Source organism: Frieseomelitta varia, unplaced genomic scaffold, assembly GCF_011392965.1.
Source record: "Frieseomelitta varia isolate USP_RPSP 00005682 unplaced genomic scaffold, Fvar_1.2 scaffold_258, whole genome shotgun sequence".
NCBI classification, from domain to species: Eukaryota; Metazoa; Arthropoda; class Insecta; order Hymenoptera; family Apidae; genus Frieseomelitta; species Frieseomelitta varia.
This window is the reverse complement of record NW_025109988.1, coordinates 358,393-374,057: the sequence shown is the minus strand read 5'-3', so window position 1 is coordinate 374,057 and position 15,665 is coordinate 358,393. Positions and strand designations below refer to the sequence as shown.

The window sequence follows — 15,665 nt, the reverse complement described above, 5'->3', positions numbered from 1 at the left end:
AACGTATTAAATTTACTTATTTAGTAAGATTACCAAATAATTTATATTAAATCTACATTAATCTACTTGTAATAATTTTGTAATAATATTGAATCTAATATATATCTTGCTAAATAATTTATTTAGTACGATTACTTAGTAAGTTACTGAATTATTTATTTGGTGAAATTACTTATTCAATTGTCTAGTAACCGATCACAAAAAATAATTGCGAGAAGCAATCGATTACCGCCCAACTCTTTCGGTTAATCAACAGACTCGTCACTCTCTCATCCCCTCGTTCGTTTCCATTTCAACAACAATACGTTAATAGTCGCGAATCGGACAAGAAATTTTCTTACAGAGATGTCCACTTGGTCATTGGCGAACGTTTCGTCGCGTGAAAAGCTGGCAGAGAGAGGCGCGTAATGCAAAACGGGACGGGCAGGTTGAATAAAATGGACGACAAAATACAGCGTACGGGTACGTTGTACAGAGTAACGAGGCGTATTCGCGCGGTATTGATGAAGGGATGATGGAACGTATCGAAAGCGGTATCCATCGATTATACGAGCTCCACTAAATCCGGGGGAGAGTCGGCTAGTTATTGATGCGCGTTTTCACTGCAACGATTTGTTTCGATACGCCCGTTAATAACGTTGATAACCAGATATTTTTCTTCTCTCTCTCTCTCTCTCTCTCTCTCTCTCTATTTTTTTTCTTTTTTTTAATTTCAATATTCGCGAAACAATCCACATCGCGGATTGATTGAAAATTTTTTAGAAAGCTGACTCGCACAAGTGGATTGAAATTTAATTTATTATACACGAGAGGTAGGACAAAGGAACAGCGGCCTTGCATCGTTTGCGGTGTGTCGGAATTATTTCACGATTAGTAAAATTAGTTTTCGATTGCTTGAAATGCTCATTCGAGAAGTATTACGGAGGTAGATGAATAAACACGTGTCTCGCGTGTCGCTATGATAATTATGTGTAACAGACGGTGATGTTACGTTACCAACTTCTTCAACTTCGATATTTCGACATAGATTGGCCTCGTATTGCCAGGTACAAAATTTTAAATTGAATTAGCAAGAATACTATCGAAATTTGGTACACGGTGAACCTCGAAATTCGCATCAAGAATGCTTCGATTTATTTTACAACTGTAATCCGAATAAAGTTATTTTGCTTTTCACATGCATTCATGTGTATTAATTTAAATAAATTTTAAATTATATTATATTAAATTTATTTATATTGAATTTATATTATTTAATTATAAATTTCAAGCTCTCAAGAAGCTAAAAAGAATACGTAACGAGAATGATATAATTTCAATTCTATACTTTCGATATTAATTTGTAATTTCGTACTTTTAATATTAATTTATATTTTACGTATATCTCGCCGTGTACCATTTCTGGCACAGTTCCCACGAAATTATCGACGTTGTCAACACTTTCACGGCGAGATATTTGAAATGACAGTCACAGACAGTAAGGAATATTATTTTTATGTACATATATGTGTTATAAATAATTGTATAATGTTTGTTGTCGTAGCATTATAATTTTATTAAACAGTCGAACCCTTCCAGATTTGAGCTATAATGACGGTGCCACGCACATTGAGAATCTTTTTTGTCCCAAATTGCAACATTCTCTCAGTTTTAAGTATATTCAATTATAATATTAAAACAAAAATATAAAAATAATATTAATTATAATATTAATAATAAATTTATTACTTCTCAATAATTTCTATCCAGCGATCATCATACCGACGAGTTCGAAAAGAAAGCGACGAATTATTGTATACGGTTCGGTCACTCGTTATGGTCCGCGAACTCCAGTTGCCAGCGCAACGGGTTAAAAAGGAACAACGATCTTGCTCCTGCTCAGAGTTAATATTAATTTCTGTCGTTCTGAACAGAAGCACGATTGCACAAATCTACTATTTATTTCAATCATCGTTCAAATTATAGCGATTCATACGCAGAATATTTCGACACAATTGTCCAGCGCTGTCGTTATTTTCATTTATTTATTCGTATCAATATTTTTGGACGAACGAAATCAAGTATGCCCGCCGTGAAAGTGTTAAGCATCGCAAAGGAAAGCACGATATTGAAGCGGAGCGTTCGACGCACAAGATGATTGCACGCTTCGTTCGAAATGACGTGTATCACGGATCGATTCAAGGATCGCGGGGACCGCAAGTTCGTGTACGTACTAACATCACGCGCCAGCGAGATACACGTATCACACGGCCTACTTGCCAATCTTCGCCGGGCATCCATCGTGGACGTGCAATCATTCACCTGTGACTTTCACGTTGCTCGTCATCTCATCGGATACCTCGTGTGAATCAATTTCGTCTTCGCCTTATCGCGAAACTGCTGGGATGGTTCGCTCGCCCGAGAGTTTCGAATTTCACGAATATATATTTGTTTCCCCGCGGCGGACACCGTGTACAGCCGCTCTCGTTCCCATGATCTTTCCAATTTCCATACGCTGCCGCGTGTGTCTCGGAAGAAGAAAAAAAAAAAAGAAAATTGAAAATTATCCTGACGGTATCGAAGTTCGTTCTGGATTCGAAAACGGTCTGATGTTTCAATTTTTCTGCCAATTTCGGGGAAATCTCTCCTCCACTTTCGTGTCAGTTCGATTTCCAATAAAGTTCTTCTCTTGCAATCCGGTCTCTTTCAAAGATTTAGTCCAGAAGAAATATGTTTTTTTTCTTTAACACTAAACGTGCCAACCGTGCCAACGGTCAAAAATTTGACTTAAAATTCTGCCTTCTTTCGTTCGTTTAAAAAAAAATAAATTCTTTCGTTTTATGTTAAATAAATTTAAAAGAAAGTAAATTGTTTTCTGCATTAAATTGATAATTATCCGTATTCCTTTCGTAAAAAGACCCATTATTATTGTATATACAATAGGTATGTACAGTAGGAATATACAAAAGAATAGATATATGTACAAAATGTCAATACGTTTAGTGAGTCAAATTCAATTTCGAGAGATTATCCATTTCGTAAATCTCTCCTCTCGTATTTCGATTCCAGAACGATCATTCCAAATTACAGTCTACATAATGTTTTCTCTAATGTAACTCGATTCTAAATCTGATTACCTGTCAAATTCGATTTCGACGCGACTTTTTGAACTCGGCTCCAAAGCCGACTGATTCGATCTCTAAATTCAAATCCAGGCCGGCAGTTTTATAATTTCTCGGGAAATGCCAAGTGCCAGGAAAGAAAGGAAAAAAAAGAACTGTTTTCGAATCTCGATTCGAGGAAACGCGAAAGGAAGTATCCCAAGTGTTAACCACCGTTATGTTCTCCCTAACGTGATACCTGTGTGATTTTTTTTTCTTTCCTTTCGAGTTAACACTAGAACTACCAAAATGGTCAAAATGATCATTCTGAATATTTTTGTTAAATATTTTATAGATATAAAACAGTGTACTTTTAAGGAGACTTGAACGATCCTTCATAAAAGTTTGTGTATTCTGTTTTTTACTATAAAGATTGTCTGTTCCATCTATTTTAACGTCTCTGATGGAAATTTTATGCTTTGGTCGTCGGTAATTCTAGTGTTAATGAGTAACCGATTAACAGCATCCGTGTAAAGGAAATCACGCGCACGATGCGGCGGAATCGAGTGTCAGGTAAGTGAAGCGCCGCGGACGAGCAATGAGGCACGATGATCCGAAGGAGCGAGAGAAGCGTCGCATCCACACGCGAGTTGCGTCGTCGTTATGCGCTGCGTGTGCACTATAACCGGACAGGTAACGCAAAGAATCGTTCATTTTTGGCCGATAGAAGGGAGGAGACAGACTCATCGAAGACGATGCTGTTTCAGTACGTTGGTACTGCTCTCGATGCTTTCGTTTCTTTCCTCTCCTCTCTCATTCTTTTTTTTTTTCTTGATCTTTTCTCCATACCTGTCTGTCTCTGAACGAGGAAAGGTTCGATTCGGACCGTGTATCAAGAATTGGGAAAGTGTTTGTCCCGACTCTCGGCAATTAGTCTCGCAACGCGCATGTTCAAACTGTTGCCATACTCACTACCGCATGCTGGCTTGACGGTACTTGTGTCGTTTATGCACGTTTTTCTTTTCTTTTCTTTTCTTTCTTTTTTTTTTTTTTTGCACAATTTCTGTTGTGTCACCAGCTTGATGCATTTTTTCTACCCCCCTTGGCCTTCGTACACCTCGAGACCCGCTTCGCTGGCTTTTTCGATCGTTTCCCAAGAAACCTGGCCAACCTGTTCGATCCGTTCGACTCTTGTTCGATTTTGCTGGCCCGATCGTACAGCTCGAGTTCGATCTCTTTACAGAGTTTGAAATTCTGTCGATTCGGGGGCTGGCTCGATTGAACACTTGACAAATATTCGATTTCTCTCTGATCGAATTTTAATTCTCGATCTCCTAGAGTCTTTATTGGACGTTAACATTGAACGACGAAATTGGAGAGTCTAAAAAAAGTCAAGGTTTGAACAAGGTTCACGTTTCTTTGAAGCGATTTTTCTTCTTTTTTTTTTCTTTTAATGTAAGTGTACCATTACAAGACGATAATGAATGATTTGTTGGGAAAAGTGCGGTCGGATGGCGACGACGCGGCGTGGGTCACTTGGAAAATGGCGTTGATGATAGCAATGCCGATATGCGTGATCTGCGTGGTGGTGATGGTGATTTATCACGTGCGCAAGACCCCAGAAAGGCCCGGAAACAGTGATGACTCGCAGGAGGCACCGGATCGACCCATCCTCGGCGGCGTTACCATTAGGGACATGCTGGAGATGACCACCAGCGGCAGTGGCTCAGGTAGGTCAAATTAAATTTTCCCACTGATATTCGGTTTCCCGGTTGTTTCTCGAAATATCTCAGTTAATGGTTAATTCAAATCGAATCGAACGTCGTCTAATTTGAATAATCGCGTTGTGCTTGAACGCTAAAATTAACTGGAATCGTCGAAATGACTCGGGACTTGTAATTCGAGTTCATCGATAGTTTTAGAAATTGCAGATAAAGTAAATATAATACGAACAAAGTAAGTATATAATGAAGATATTCCGAATCTCGATTTGAAATCCAGTCCAACAACTTATATACATATATATTTTAATAATATAATAATATATATTATTATTACATTATAATATATTACAGTTTATTATATTATATAATATTATAATATTATTAATAATAATTATTATTAATTATATTATATTATACAGTTTATTATATTATATATTATAATATTATTACTAATAATTACTATTATATTACATTATATTTTATATATATATATATATATATATATATAATATTATTATTTTCTCCAACGATTCACTCGAAATTCTGCTCAGTTCGGTAACACATTTGTCACGGTGCATCAACTTTTGTTAAATTATTCCACTCGATTTCTCGGGCGCAGTTGCAACACTCGCAAACGATCGGGCAGAACAGAAAAACGGAAACACGGTTCGGAGGCGCGTGCATCTGATGCTTGCACGAAGCTTGCAGCTTCGAGCTACAACGTAAGCACCGATACATACGTAGTAGTACGTAGCGTGTATCGTGTTCCACCGTGACGGCAAGGCACGCGGGACATTAACGTCCCGCACACGAGGGCCATCTTCAATCATACTGAAATTCGTGTTCTTCAATGCCCATCCTCTCCCAAGTAGGCCTGCCACTTCTGGTACAGCGGAGCATAGCCCGCCAGATTCAGCTGGTGGAAACGATCGGAAAGGGTCGCTTCGGCGAGGTCTGGCGTGGCCGTTGGAGGGGCGAGAACGTCGCCGTGAAGATCTTCAGCTCGCGCGAGGAGAGATCTTGGTTCAGGGAGGCAGAGATTTATCAGACGGTGATGCTCAGGCACGACAACATCCTGGGGTTCATCGCTGCTGATAACAAAGGTACGTGGAAAACCGTACCGCGCGCAGAACCTGTATGTATCTATGTACGTGCAACTCGAAACGACTCGAATTGAAACTCCAACAGCTCCGGCTATTGGCTATCTTCGAGAGATATACTCGACCCCTTCCGGGTAAATGCGCCTTGAAGTAATTTCTTAGGCGATTACTGGATTTTACAGAAATTTTTTCGCTGATGTATCCATCGAATTATATGTATATACGTATCTACAGTTTGTAAGTACTCGTCTGTTTTTAAATTAGGTATTACATAGGAGAGGTGAGAATAGAGTTCGAGTTAAATACACACGAGAGTTGAAACAATATTTTTTGGAACATTGAAGTGAAGAAATTCTTTTGAGATAAGACAATGTGTCTTGAAGTAATTTCTTAGGCGATTACTGGATTTTACAGAAATTTTTTCGCTGATGTATCCATCGAATTATATGTATATACGTATCTACAGTTTGTAAGTACTCGTCTGTTTTTAAATTAGGTATTACATAGGAGAGGTGAGAATAGAGTTCGAGTTAAATACACACGAGAGTTGAAACAATATCTTTTGGAACATTGAAGTGAAGAGATTCTTTTGAGATAAGACAATATGTCTTGAAGTAATTTCTTAGGTGATTACTGGATTTTCAGAAGTTTTATCGAACCTCGATTACACGTCGATTTTTATAAAATTGATATGATACATAGATAATAGTTTGTAGGTACTTGCCTGTTTTAAATTAGTTGTTACACAAAAGGGGCGAAAATAGAGTTCGAGAGTTGAAATTATTTTGTTTTGACCGTGTTAAGTTCAAATTCTTTAATTAATTTTATGAATATCATACGAGATGTGTATGGTGTATTTCTAAAATTTTATTTTTTACCTCGCAAATAGACGATGTAACGTAAATAATCACGAACTTTTCGCACGTTAATTTTTAACGAGAACAATCTAAGAACTGTACTTCGGAAGAATGTATGTGTAACGTCTTACTTTTATTTAAAAAAAGACGTTTATAAGACGATTATAAACTACCTCTTCTCATCGCGAAATATTTAACTTCAAATTTTAAACTTTGAATCTACTAAACTTGCAAGTATATTAGAAAAGTTTGATCCTGTTATGCCCCCGCTGGGACATTTTATGGAACAGCCTTTTGTTCGAGTAGATGTCTCAAGTATTCGTGAGCGCAATGAAGAATAAGAATACATCAAACGTACAGAGCGGTTCATTTTAATTTATAAATGATACCAAGTCGAATAAAAATTCAACAGATTTTCCGAGGAGTATTGTAAAAAATAAAAAACATTGCTAACGTTTTAATATAAGATCGAACTAAGAGGCAATGATGTTGAACTGTACGCGAATCACTTGATAAATCAATGAAAACATTATTGTTGCTTGCTGATAAAATATCTCTCGTTACTGTAGCAATTGCACGAATTGTACTTTTTTTTCCCGTATCCACTATTCGATAAATTATTCGATGACGTAGATATATATATATATATATATATATATATATATATATATATATATATAGTTCTGGGTCAACGGTGACCCGGTGTCGGCTACGCGAGAGTTAATTATATTTCCAAATAAAATAACAAAAAATTAAAAAGAACAGTCTATCATTCAATGACCATCCTGTGGCTCTGCTAATATTCATGTTGGAGGAATCAAGGCAAGAGAGTGATCGAGCGGGGAAGAAGTCCGGCATCTCATTGTCAGAGTGTCGGACAGAACACCCGAATCCGGAGTATAATCTGTAGTACATGTTGTATTTCACGTTCCACAGATAATGGCACGTGGACCCAGCTGTGGCTGATCACCGATTACCACGAGAAGGGCTCGCTGTTCGATTATCTGAACAGATCGACCGTGGACACGAACGGTATGATCAGGATGGCCCTGTCGATCGCCACCGGGCTGGCGCATCTTCACATGGAGATCGTCGGCACGCAGGGGAAGCCGGCCATCGCTCACAGGGATCTCAAGTCGAAGAATATCCTCGTGAAGACGAATGGTACATGCGCGATCGGCGATCTCGGATTGGCCGTCAGGCATGACGTAATAACAGACACCGTCGATATCCAGCTGAATAATCGGGTCGGCACTAAGCGGTACATGGCGCCCGAGGTAACTTATAGAAATACTCATTTCGCCATTTGTTTGTTTCTTGAAGCAGCGAGTTACGATCGCGAGAATTCTGCGAATCATGGAAACGTAGATTTACATTTCCGCGATCGTTCGTTTTTACACGAATTTCATTTTCACCTTCTCTTTGCATTTGCTTTTAGATCTGACTAGCGATTTGGCTTAAAGCATGTACAGGACGTCCTGAACTTCACTTTTTCGTTAACTTCGAACTAACGCCGATAACTATGGTTATTTGACTACCGATGATATACTATAGTCACCCAACACTATCTCGTTTGGTCACTCAATAAAATTGTCCATTTATTCTTCACTTTGGGAGAAATAAGCGCGTCTTAGATTAGAATTGCTCGATACCGCGGCAGAGAGAGCTCATTCGCACGCAAGAACATGTTTATCTATACCGTAGCAAAAAAAAGTTAAATGTCTTCGGGATGTGATTGATGAACTGAGAAAAAGAGAGACTTTGCTCGTTTTCCTTCCATTTTGGAAAAAATCGCGGAGAAACAAAAAAGTTTTCGTTCTTTAATCTATATTTATCATCTTGTGATATCATCCATCATCATCTGTATAATCCATTCGACGATGATACTGTTCAAAGTACCATCCTTTTGCAACTGTTACTCCGATTGCAGCTAGACATTGTATCAAACTACGGTTTGGTCTCTCGAGTCGAATAAACTCATCGAACAAAGCGAGAAAATCGAAAAACACATTTTTCTCTCTCACCTTCTTTAAAACGGAGCAAAAAACGAAAGACATCTCCCTCAGACTTTGTCGTTTCCTCTACACCCTCTCCAAGTTTCTGACATTTAAATTCCTTCCTTCCTTTCAATTCAACTCTTTGGCGTTCGAAATCTTTTCCAACAAAATTCTTCCTCTCTTCTATCGAAGTCAATGATATCTGACTACACTTCGACCGTCGTCGGCGCGTTGAGAAAATACAATCAAAGTCCGAAACGAAAGAAACTGTCGAAGATATGTTCCGAGAGACGTCTTCTTTACGCGAGCTGTAAAACACGTTCAATCACTATTTTCGAGATTGATGTCGGAGTTGGATGTAGGGAAGACAGGAAAAGTTAACTTCGAAGAAACTTCTTCTGCTCGCCGGATAGGTACGGCTCCTGAGAATTGTTGCCTCTGCTTTCAGGTTCTCGAAGAGACGATAAACATGAACCACTTTGATTCCTTCAAGAGGGCTGACGTGTACGCTCTCGGGCTGATCCTCTGGGAGATCGCGAGGCGGTGCAACGTTGGCGGAATTCACGACGAATATCAGCTGCCGTTTTACGACTTGGTGCCTTCTGATCCGACGATCGAGGAGATGCGTAAAGTTGTGTGCACCGACAGACAGAGGCCATCGATACCGAATCGGTGGCAGTCGATCGAGGTACGTGTTCTTTGCGAGAGCTTCTTCTAGAATGACCTTCAACTTCCATGTACTTTGCTCTTGCATCGGCAACATCCGTTTAGTATCGCAATTAGACGGAAACAAAATTTTCTATCAACGAAAAAAAATAGAAATTGCATCGAGGAAATATTGAAATGTATTTAATATCATAGACTAGAAACTAAATTCCTCGTCCTTCGATGCGTGAAATGAGGTATCTATACTAAATAAACATCACTGTTTCGGCCCTTTATTTGGCGGGTCATTTCTTTGTATTAAAATGATTGTAAGGAATGTATACCTTGTATAATTAATAGATATCATCAGTGGTTGTGAAGAGTATAATTAATCCATCTCACCGACAGTATCAAAGTACATTTGAAATGCACACAATATTAAACAGTAGAATTTCATTTCACATGCTTTTAAGAATAAGAAAGACTTGATTTACATCGTAAAGACACCATTTACATCTTATGACGCAAATTTATTACTTTGTGCTCAGAATCTGTTCCACGTTTGTCTTTTCACTGAGTCAAGATAAGTAAAGAGTATGAGATTGGTTTTTATGTAGTGTTATTTATAGATATAACTAGAACCTTTGTATCAGTATATAATTCTTAAAGAATCTTGCAATATTGTCCACCAACGTAGTTTAATTTTCTCACGTATTTGAACAGAATGTAAAATATTTTTAATGGTTTAAAGACAAACTTCCCTAATATTTATATAAATATTGCAAATATTTATTTAATAATATTAAATGTATAATATTGCAATATAATAATATTGCAATATTTATTTAATAATATTAAATGTATAAATGAAGCACTGAGATTCCAAAATGTGTCTTTTTCGACACCTAGAATTTGTGTGACTCATTATTGCTATTGTGAACAATACTTTTGTGCGTAGTGAATCATAATATTCATGGAAACAGATTTTGTTACTATGTTTCTACATAAAGACATCAGTCAAAAACTAGGTGTGCTATATACTTTCAGATTTTTACGTTTGCCTAGAGGCAGAGGCGTTTCAAAGATTTCATGGTCGTCTCTGCTCTTCTAAACGAACTATATTTTCTTTATACAATAGTACATATTAAATAGATCAACTTTGTATCCAAATGTGTTGACACAATTTTGCAAAGTTCAACGCACGAGCGAGCCTACGTTCTTTGCACTTTCGATGTAACGATAATAATCGAATGTTTTTTTGTAGAAGCTACACAACTCACGTCCTGCTCTGATCTTCTTTTCAGGCATTGCAAGTGATGTCGAAGGTCATGAAGGAGTGTTGGTATCACAACGCGGCAGCTAGACTGACCGCGCTTAGGATTAAAAAATCCCTCGCGAATTACGGCGCGATGGAGGACTTGAAGTGAAATGAGGCGGTCCGGCGGCCGATCGTCGAGACGGCCGGAGAAACGGAAGTGCTCGAAACACACGCATGGACACTCACGTTAACTGTAACACTTTTATCGCAATAAAACTTTTCAAGTGCCGTGTTACTGCGCGCGAGAGAGAAAGAAAGAAAGAGAGCGAGCGAGAACGTGAGAGAGAGCGAGAGAAAGAGCGAAAGAGAGAGAGAGAGAGAGAGAAAGGGATAAGACGCTCGGTCGAAAGTGAGAAATTCTAATAGCTGAAGCAGAGAGCCTAACGAAAGACTGGTTAAAAGAAAAAAAAGAAAAAAGAAAAAAAAATGAAAAAAAAAGAAAAGAAATAAATAAAATCGAGACGACGTTCCTTTAATAATCGCGTTGACTTTGGTCGAGTCGCAACCCTAATTTCCGAGTATCAGCTTGTACGTACGAGGTGGCAGAAGAGAGGTCGTAATCGAACAAGGATTACGTTATTTTTTTTCTTTTTTTTTTTTGGTAAAGAGATAGAAACAGGAGAAAGAAGCACATTAGCGAACGACGAGTGACAGAAACAGGGACAGGGTCGACGAAGAACGTCCAAAATAATAATGAAATATCGGGTAGAGTGGAGGGTATTTGTTCGCTGATGATCGATCGATCGATCGATCAGACAAAATGGGGATGTGTTATGAACACGGCGACACGTGTTTGGTTAATCGAATTACGATTAATAATCGTGCCTGATCACGCGTCACACACACACCTCTGCTGTATATTTATTAATAGTAACAATAAGATAGTGACGTATATAAATTTATTATATAGCGACGTTTATTGAGTAATATTAATGAATATTAAATAAATTTGTATATTAATATATACACACGTATAATTATGTATATTCGTTGTCGGGCGATCCGATTCGATTAACCGAACTGATTTCGTTATCGACTATAGTTTGCAACTGGATAGTCATACTTCAGCGAGACGATTAAACAAATGAATTGTCGCGTTCGTTCGATCGATCGACGATGATTCCCAAAAGAGAAAGAGAAAGAGAGAGATGGACTTTCCTCGTCACGCGTATTTTCGTATTTGCGTTATGGTTGAAACAACTTCAGGTGAAGATATAATGCGCCTCCGCGTCACCAATTTGATACGTTTTTTCTGCCTTTATTCCTCGTCTTTCTTTTCTTTTCTAAATTCACGCATAACCAAATTCACATCGATTCGTTCGCCAACATTTACCGGTGCGTGCATAGACTGGGTTCCTCGCGTTTCCTTTCCTTTTACAGAAGCATGTATCACACACATTGTATCACAAGAGAGATACATCCAACATATCCTTGTTTTCTCGTTCTCGCGATTAGACAGAGTCGAGCATTCGCCTCGATTCTGCACGTGTATACAGGGTAGTTAGAGAGAAAGAGAGAGAGAAAGAGAGAGAGAGAGAGCGCCAAGCAATTTATGGTTATCGAGAATAGAAATCGACTAAACACATATAGTTCAAGTATACGCGATTCTGTTTGTCATTGTAAAACGAACTATCACCAACACGAATGTTAAACGAAAAAAGAAAAGAAGACAAAAAAAATTGCATTCTTTCTTTTTGGAATTTCTTACGTTCTCTTTTATTCAGTCGAGACAAGCATCCGATATTTTTTTTTTCTTTTTGTTCGTACGCTCTTCGTTTTCAAAACGCCAACTTTTCAATTTCTTTTCTCGAAGATTTTCACAACGAATAGCCTTTTTCTTTCTTCGCAGCACGATTCTCGGTTTGGTTCGTTAACCCGTATGTTATCATACACACGCATACATCCTACACAGAGGCACACAGACCGGGTACACACGTACACGTATCCTTAGCGTTAGGCATACCCAGATGTTTTGCTCAAGACGAAATATTTTTGCGTATTTAATCGAGATATACGCGAGCTGAAGGCGGTGCGTCACGATACGCGGGACTTTCGAAGCGTGTTTCCTTTGTAACACAGGAAGGCTGAAATTGAAGGGTGCTAAGCTTAAGAATGAATGTACCGTTTGCGTGTGAAAGGGACAGACTGAGCAATTGAACGAACGGAAGACAGAGAATGGACGAGGCAGAGACTGCGAGCCCACTGACTGAAGAAAGCTAGCGAGCAAGAGAGTTTCGAAAGGAGAGAACCAAAGAGAGTGAGAAACGTGAGCGAATTGATAAAGGGGGGAGGGGGAGAGAAAAAGGAAGAAGGAAACGTAAACAAAGAGAAACATTCGAGAGAAGCTATATTTTCGTGAATTTTTTCATGGATCGATGAGAAAGGGAAACGAAGAAAGAGAGAGAAAAATGAATGAAAGAAAGAAACGAAAGAGAGTGAGAGAAACAACTGAGAACGATGCCGATGCTTAATGCGAAAAGCTTCAACTACGAACGCGTGTCCTCATCAGAATGTTCTTCATTGTCGTTCCGACTTTTTCACCAGTGATATTTTATACATTTTCTTTGAATTCGAGGAGCGTAATGAACGAATATTCGCGACTGTAACGCGCGTTTTTATGCGTCGCGGGGAAGCGAGTGATCGGCATGCGAGTACGCGTACGAGTATGTCTCTCTGCGAAGCTAAACGAAGTGTTTGGGTTAGGTCCCAAGGAACAAGGTTCGTCGAATGAAAAGAAACCCTAATCAAGAGCGTTGAACTTTCTGCGACGAAGCTGCGTGGGCACAATGTCGTCGCGGATGAGAAATAGAATAACAAACGGAACCTGAGAAGAATGAACGTCGAAGAAACTGATAGAAATGATAGAAAACTAGATCGCGTGTAAGAGGAAATCGAGAAAAAGAGAGAGAGAAAGAGAGAGAGAGAGAGAGAGAGAGAGAGAGAGAGAAAGAAAGGGAAAAGAAATCGAATCACTGTCATCCAATAGTCAGCGTGAAAAGTCCACGATTAACTTGCGATTAATTATCGTATATAAAGGGACGGAGGGTCCTTCAAACACACACATAACTATGTATTTTTGTATTGTTTTTTTACCAACCACGTCCCCGAACGGCGGGAACGTCCAACCGGTTTTTCTCTTCCGTTTTCTAAAAGGAACTTTTTCAACCTTTTCGAAACCCAAGCTGCCGCGCGAGCCTTTCACCGGAGAGAAGGTAAAGGAAGGAACGATATACTTGTCTAAGGAGAAGCTAACTATCTAAATTAAAAAAAAAAAAAAGAGAAAACATAAACAAGTCGTATCGCCAATAAGTATCTCGTTAATAAAGTTAACAGAATTCCTTTCTCCTCGTTTTCAAGCGTCACCGACCGGAGACGCGTTTACACACGTCGCGACATCGCGGACGCTGCAATTTCAAAAGACTGAACGATCTAACAATGTTCGATCATAGTAGGTAAACGATTTTATGTAAAAAAAAAAAAAAAAAAAAAAAAAAAAAAAAAAAAAAAAAAGGACAAAAAAAAAAAAAAAAAAAAAGAAGAAGAAGAAAAAAAAAAGGACGAATAAAATAGCCGCCGACTGCAAACCGAGTCTCGCGCGGCTCTTCTTTTTCTTTTTCAAACGAACGAGTGCTTCTTCGTCCGTGGAAACGCTTCGTTCGTTCCGCCGGGCGTTCTTCTCGTACACATTCCTATTACGACGTAGGTTAATTTACGATACTATAAATAATAAACGATACATAGAGTTACTCGTGCGTCGATGCAGTTCCATCGGCGAGTTCGTGCGTTTTCTTTTTTCTTTTTTTTTCTTTTTTTTTTTTTCGAAATGAACCGCCTCGCCCGTGGAACTTCTCTCGTCGACGATGAAACGCGGTCCCGCAGGTGTTTCCATATTGCTAGTACAATTTTGTGCCAATAACAGATGTCGAATGTTAACTAAAGTGAGAGTGAGAGTGTGAGAGAAAGAGAGAGAGAGAGAGAGAAAGGATACCAGTTACAATATAATGTAATTACAGAGCGTGCGCGCTCTTACGCAAGTACATACACACACAGGTTCGTTCGAGAAAAAATATCTTCGATTTTTTACTTGTTCGAGTCGCTCAAGTTACAGTCAGTTTTGCCAAGTGCTTTTCCTTACTCCACCCACCACTCCAACGCGTTTTATACGAAGTGTTACTCTAGACAAGTCTAGAAGAGACTTTTTTTTTTATCGAGAATATCGCGCCAAACTTTTTTATATAGCGTACGACATCCACGCGTGGAAACAAACGAGAGATGTTCAACAGCACAGACAAGTTGACCAGCGAGCTACGAGTCTCAATTTCTCTCGATTGACAATTTTTATTAACGTAAAAATCGACTGGTACAATATACGTAACTATACTCTTTAAGCAGTGTTATATATAATATAGGGTAGACGAAGATGCCTTATAACTCTAAACGAAGTCATTTTCAAATCTCTTTTTTTTTTTTTTTTTGTTCTCTCATTCGGAGCATTTGTCGAACCATTCAAGACCAAGTGCAACGAGAATATAATTGAACACGTTAAGCGTCTCTAGGGATCGGCCACAGCATTTGGAGATTAAATTTTGATTGTGAGATTAAGCATTTCGTATCGGTTTTCGTTCAATCAAAGCTTTCAGGAAAGGAATATGATATTTGAACAAAAATATTAATGTATTTTATTAAAAGAATATAAACAAGGCTCGGCAAAATTAAATCGCTTGATGCAGCACTTTTCGATTCTATTAGCATTTTCTCATAATAAAAAACTTCGAATTTATGCCCAGCAACAAATTTCGTAGATCTACTTCGATAATGAAAGAAACTAAGCTATGTTTCTTATTTTTCGTAAATACCTGATGCGGTCGTCTCCACTTGACAACAGAATACGCTTAACGTGTTGATAATAAATTTATAATTTGAGAACAAAAAAAAAAAAAAAAA

General features: G+C 38.4%; 1 protein-coding gene across 5 annotated transcripts in view; it reads left to right on the top strand.

Annotated features, from left to right (window-relative positions):
- Window positions 1-15,477, top strand: part of LOC122528754 (TGF-beta receptor type-1) — an 81,487-nt gene extending 66,010 nt beyond the window's left edge. For 3 of the 5 annotated variants that reach the window (XM_043654208.1, XM_043654209.1, XM_043654205.1), the window contains exons 4-8: window positions 4,583-4,810; window positions 5,674-5,907; window positions 7,698-8,038; window positions 9,207-9,446; window positions 10,708-15,477. In XM_043654208.1, coding sequence (XP_043510143.1) covers window positions 4,583-4,810; window positions 5,674-5,907; window positions 7,698-8,038; window positions 9,207-9,446; window positions 10,708-10,830 — 1,166 coding nt within the window. In that variant the 3' untranslated portion in view covers window positions 10,831-15,477. Of the gene's footprint in view, window positions 1-3,479; window positions 3,706-3,737; window positions 3,847-4,582; window positions 4,811-5,673; window positions 5,908-7,697; window positions 8,039-9,206; window positions 9,447-10,707 lie in introns of those variants that run through there. The other 2 variants (XM_043654210.1, XM_043654207.1) reach the window with 2 other exon arrangements.
- Window positions 15,478-15,665: the final 188 nt, after the last annotated feature.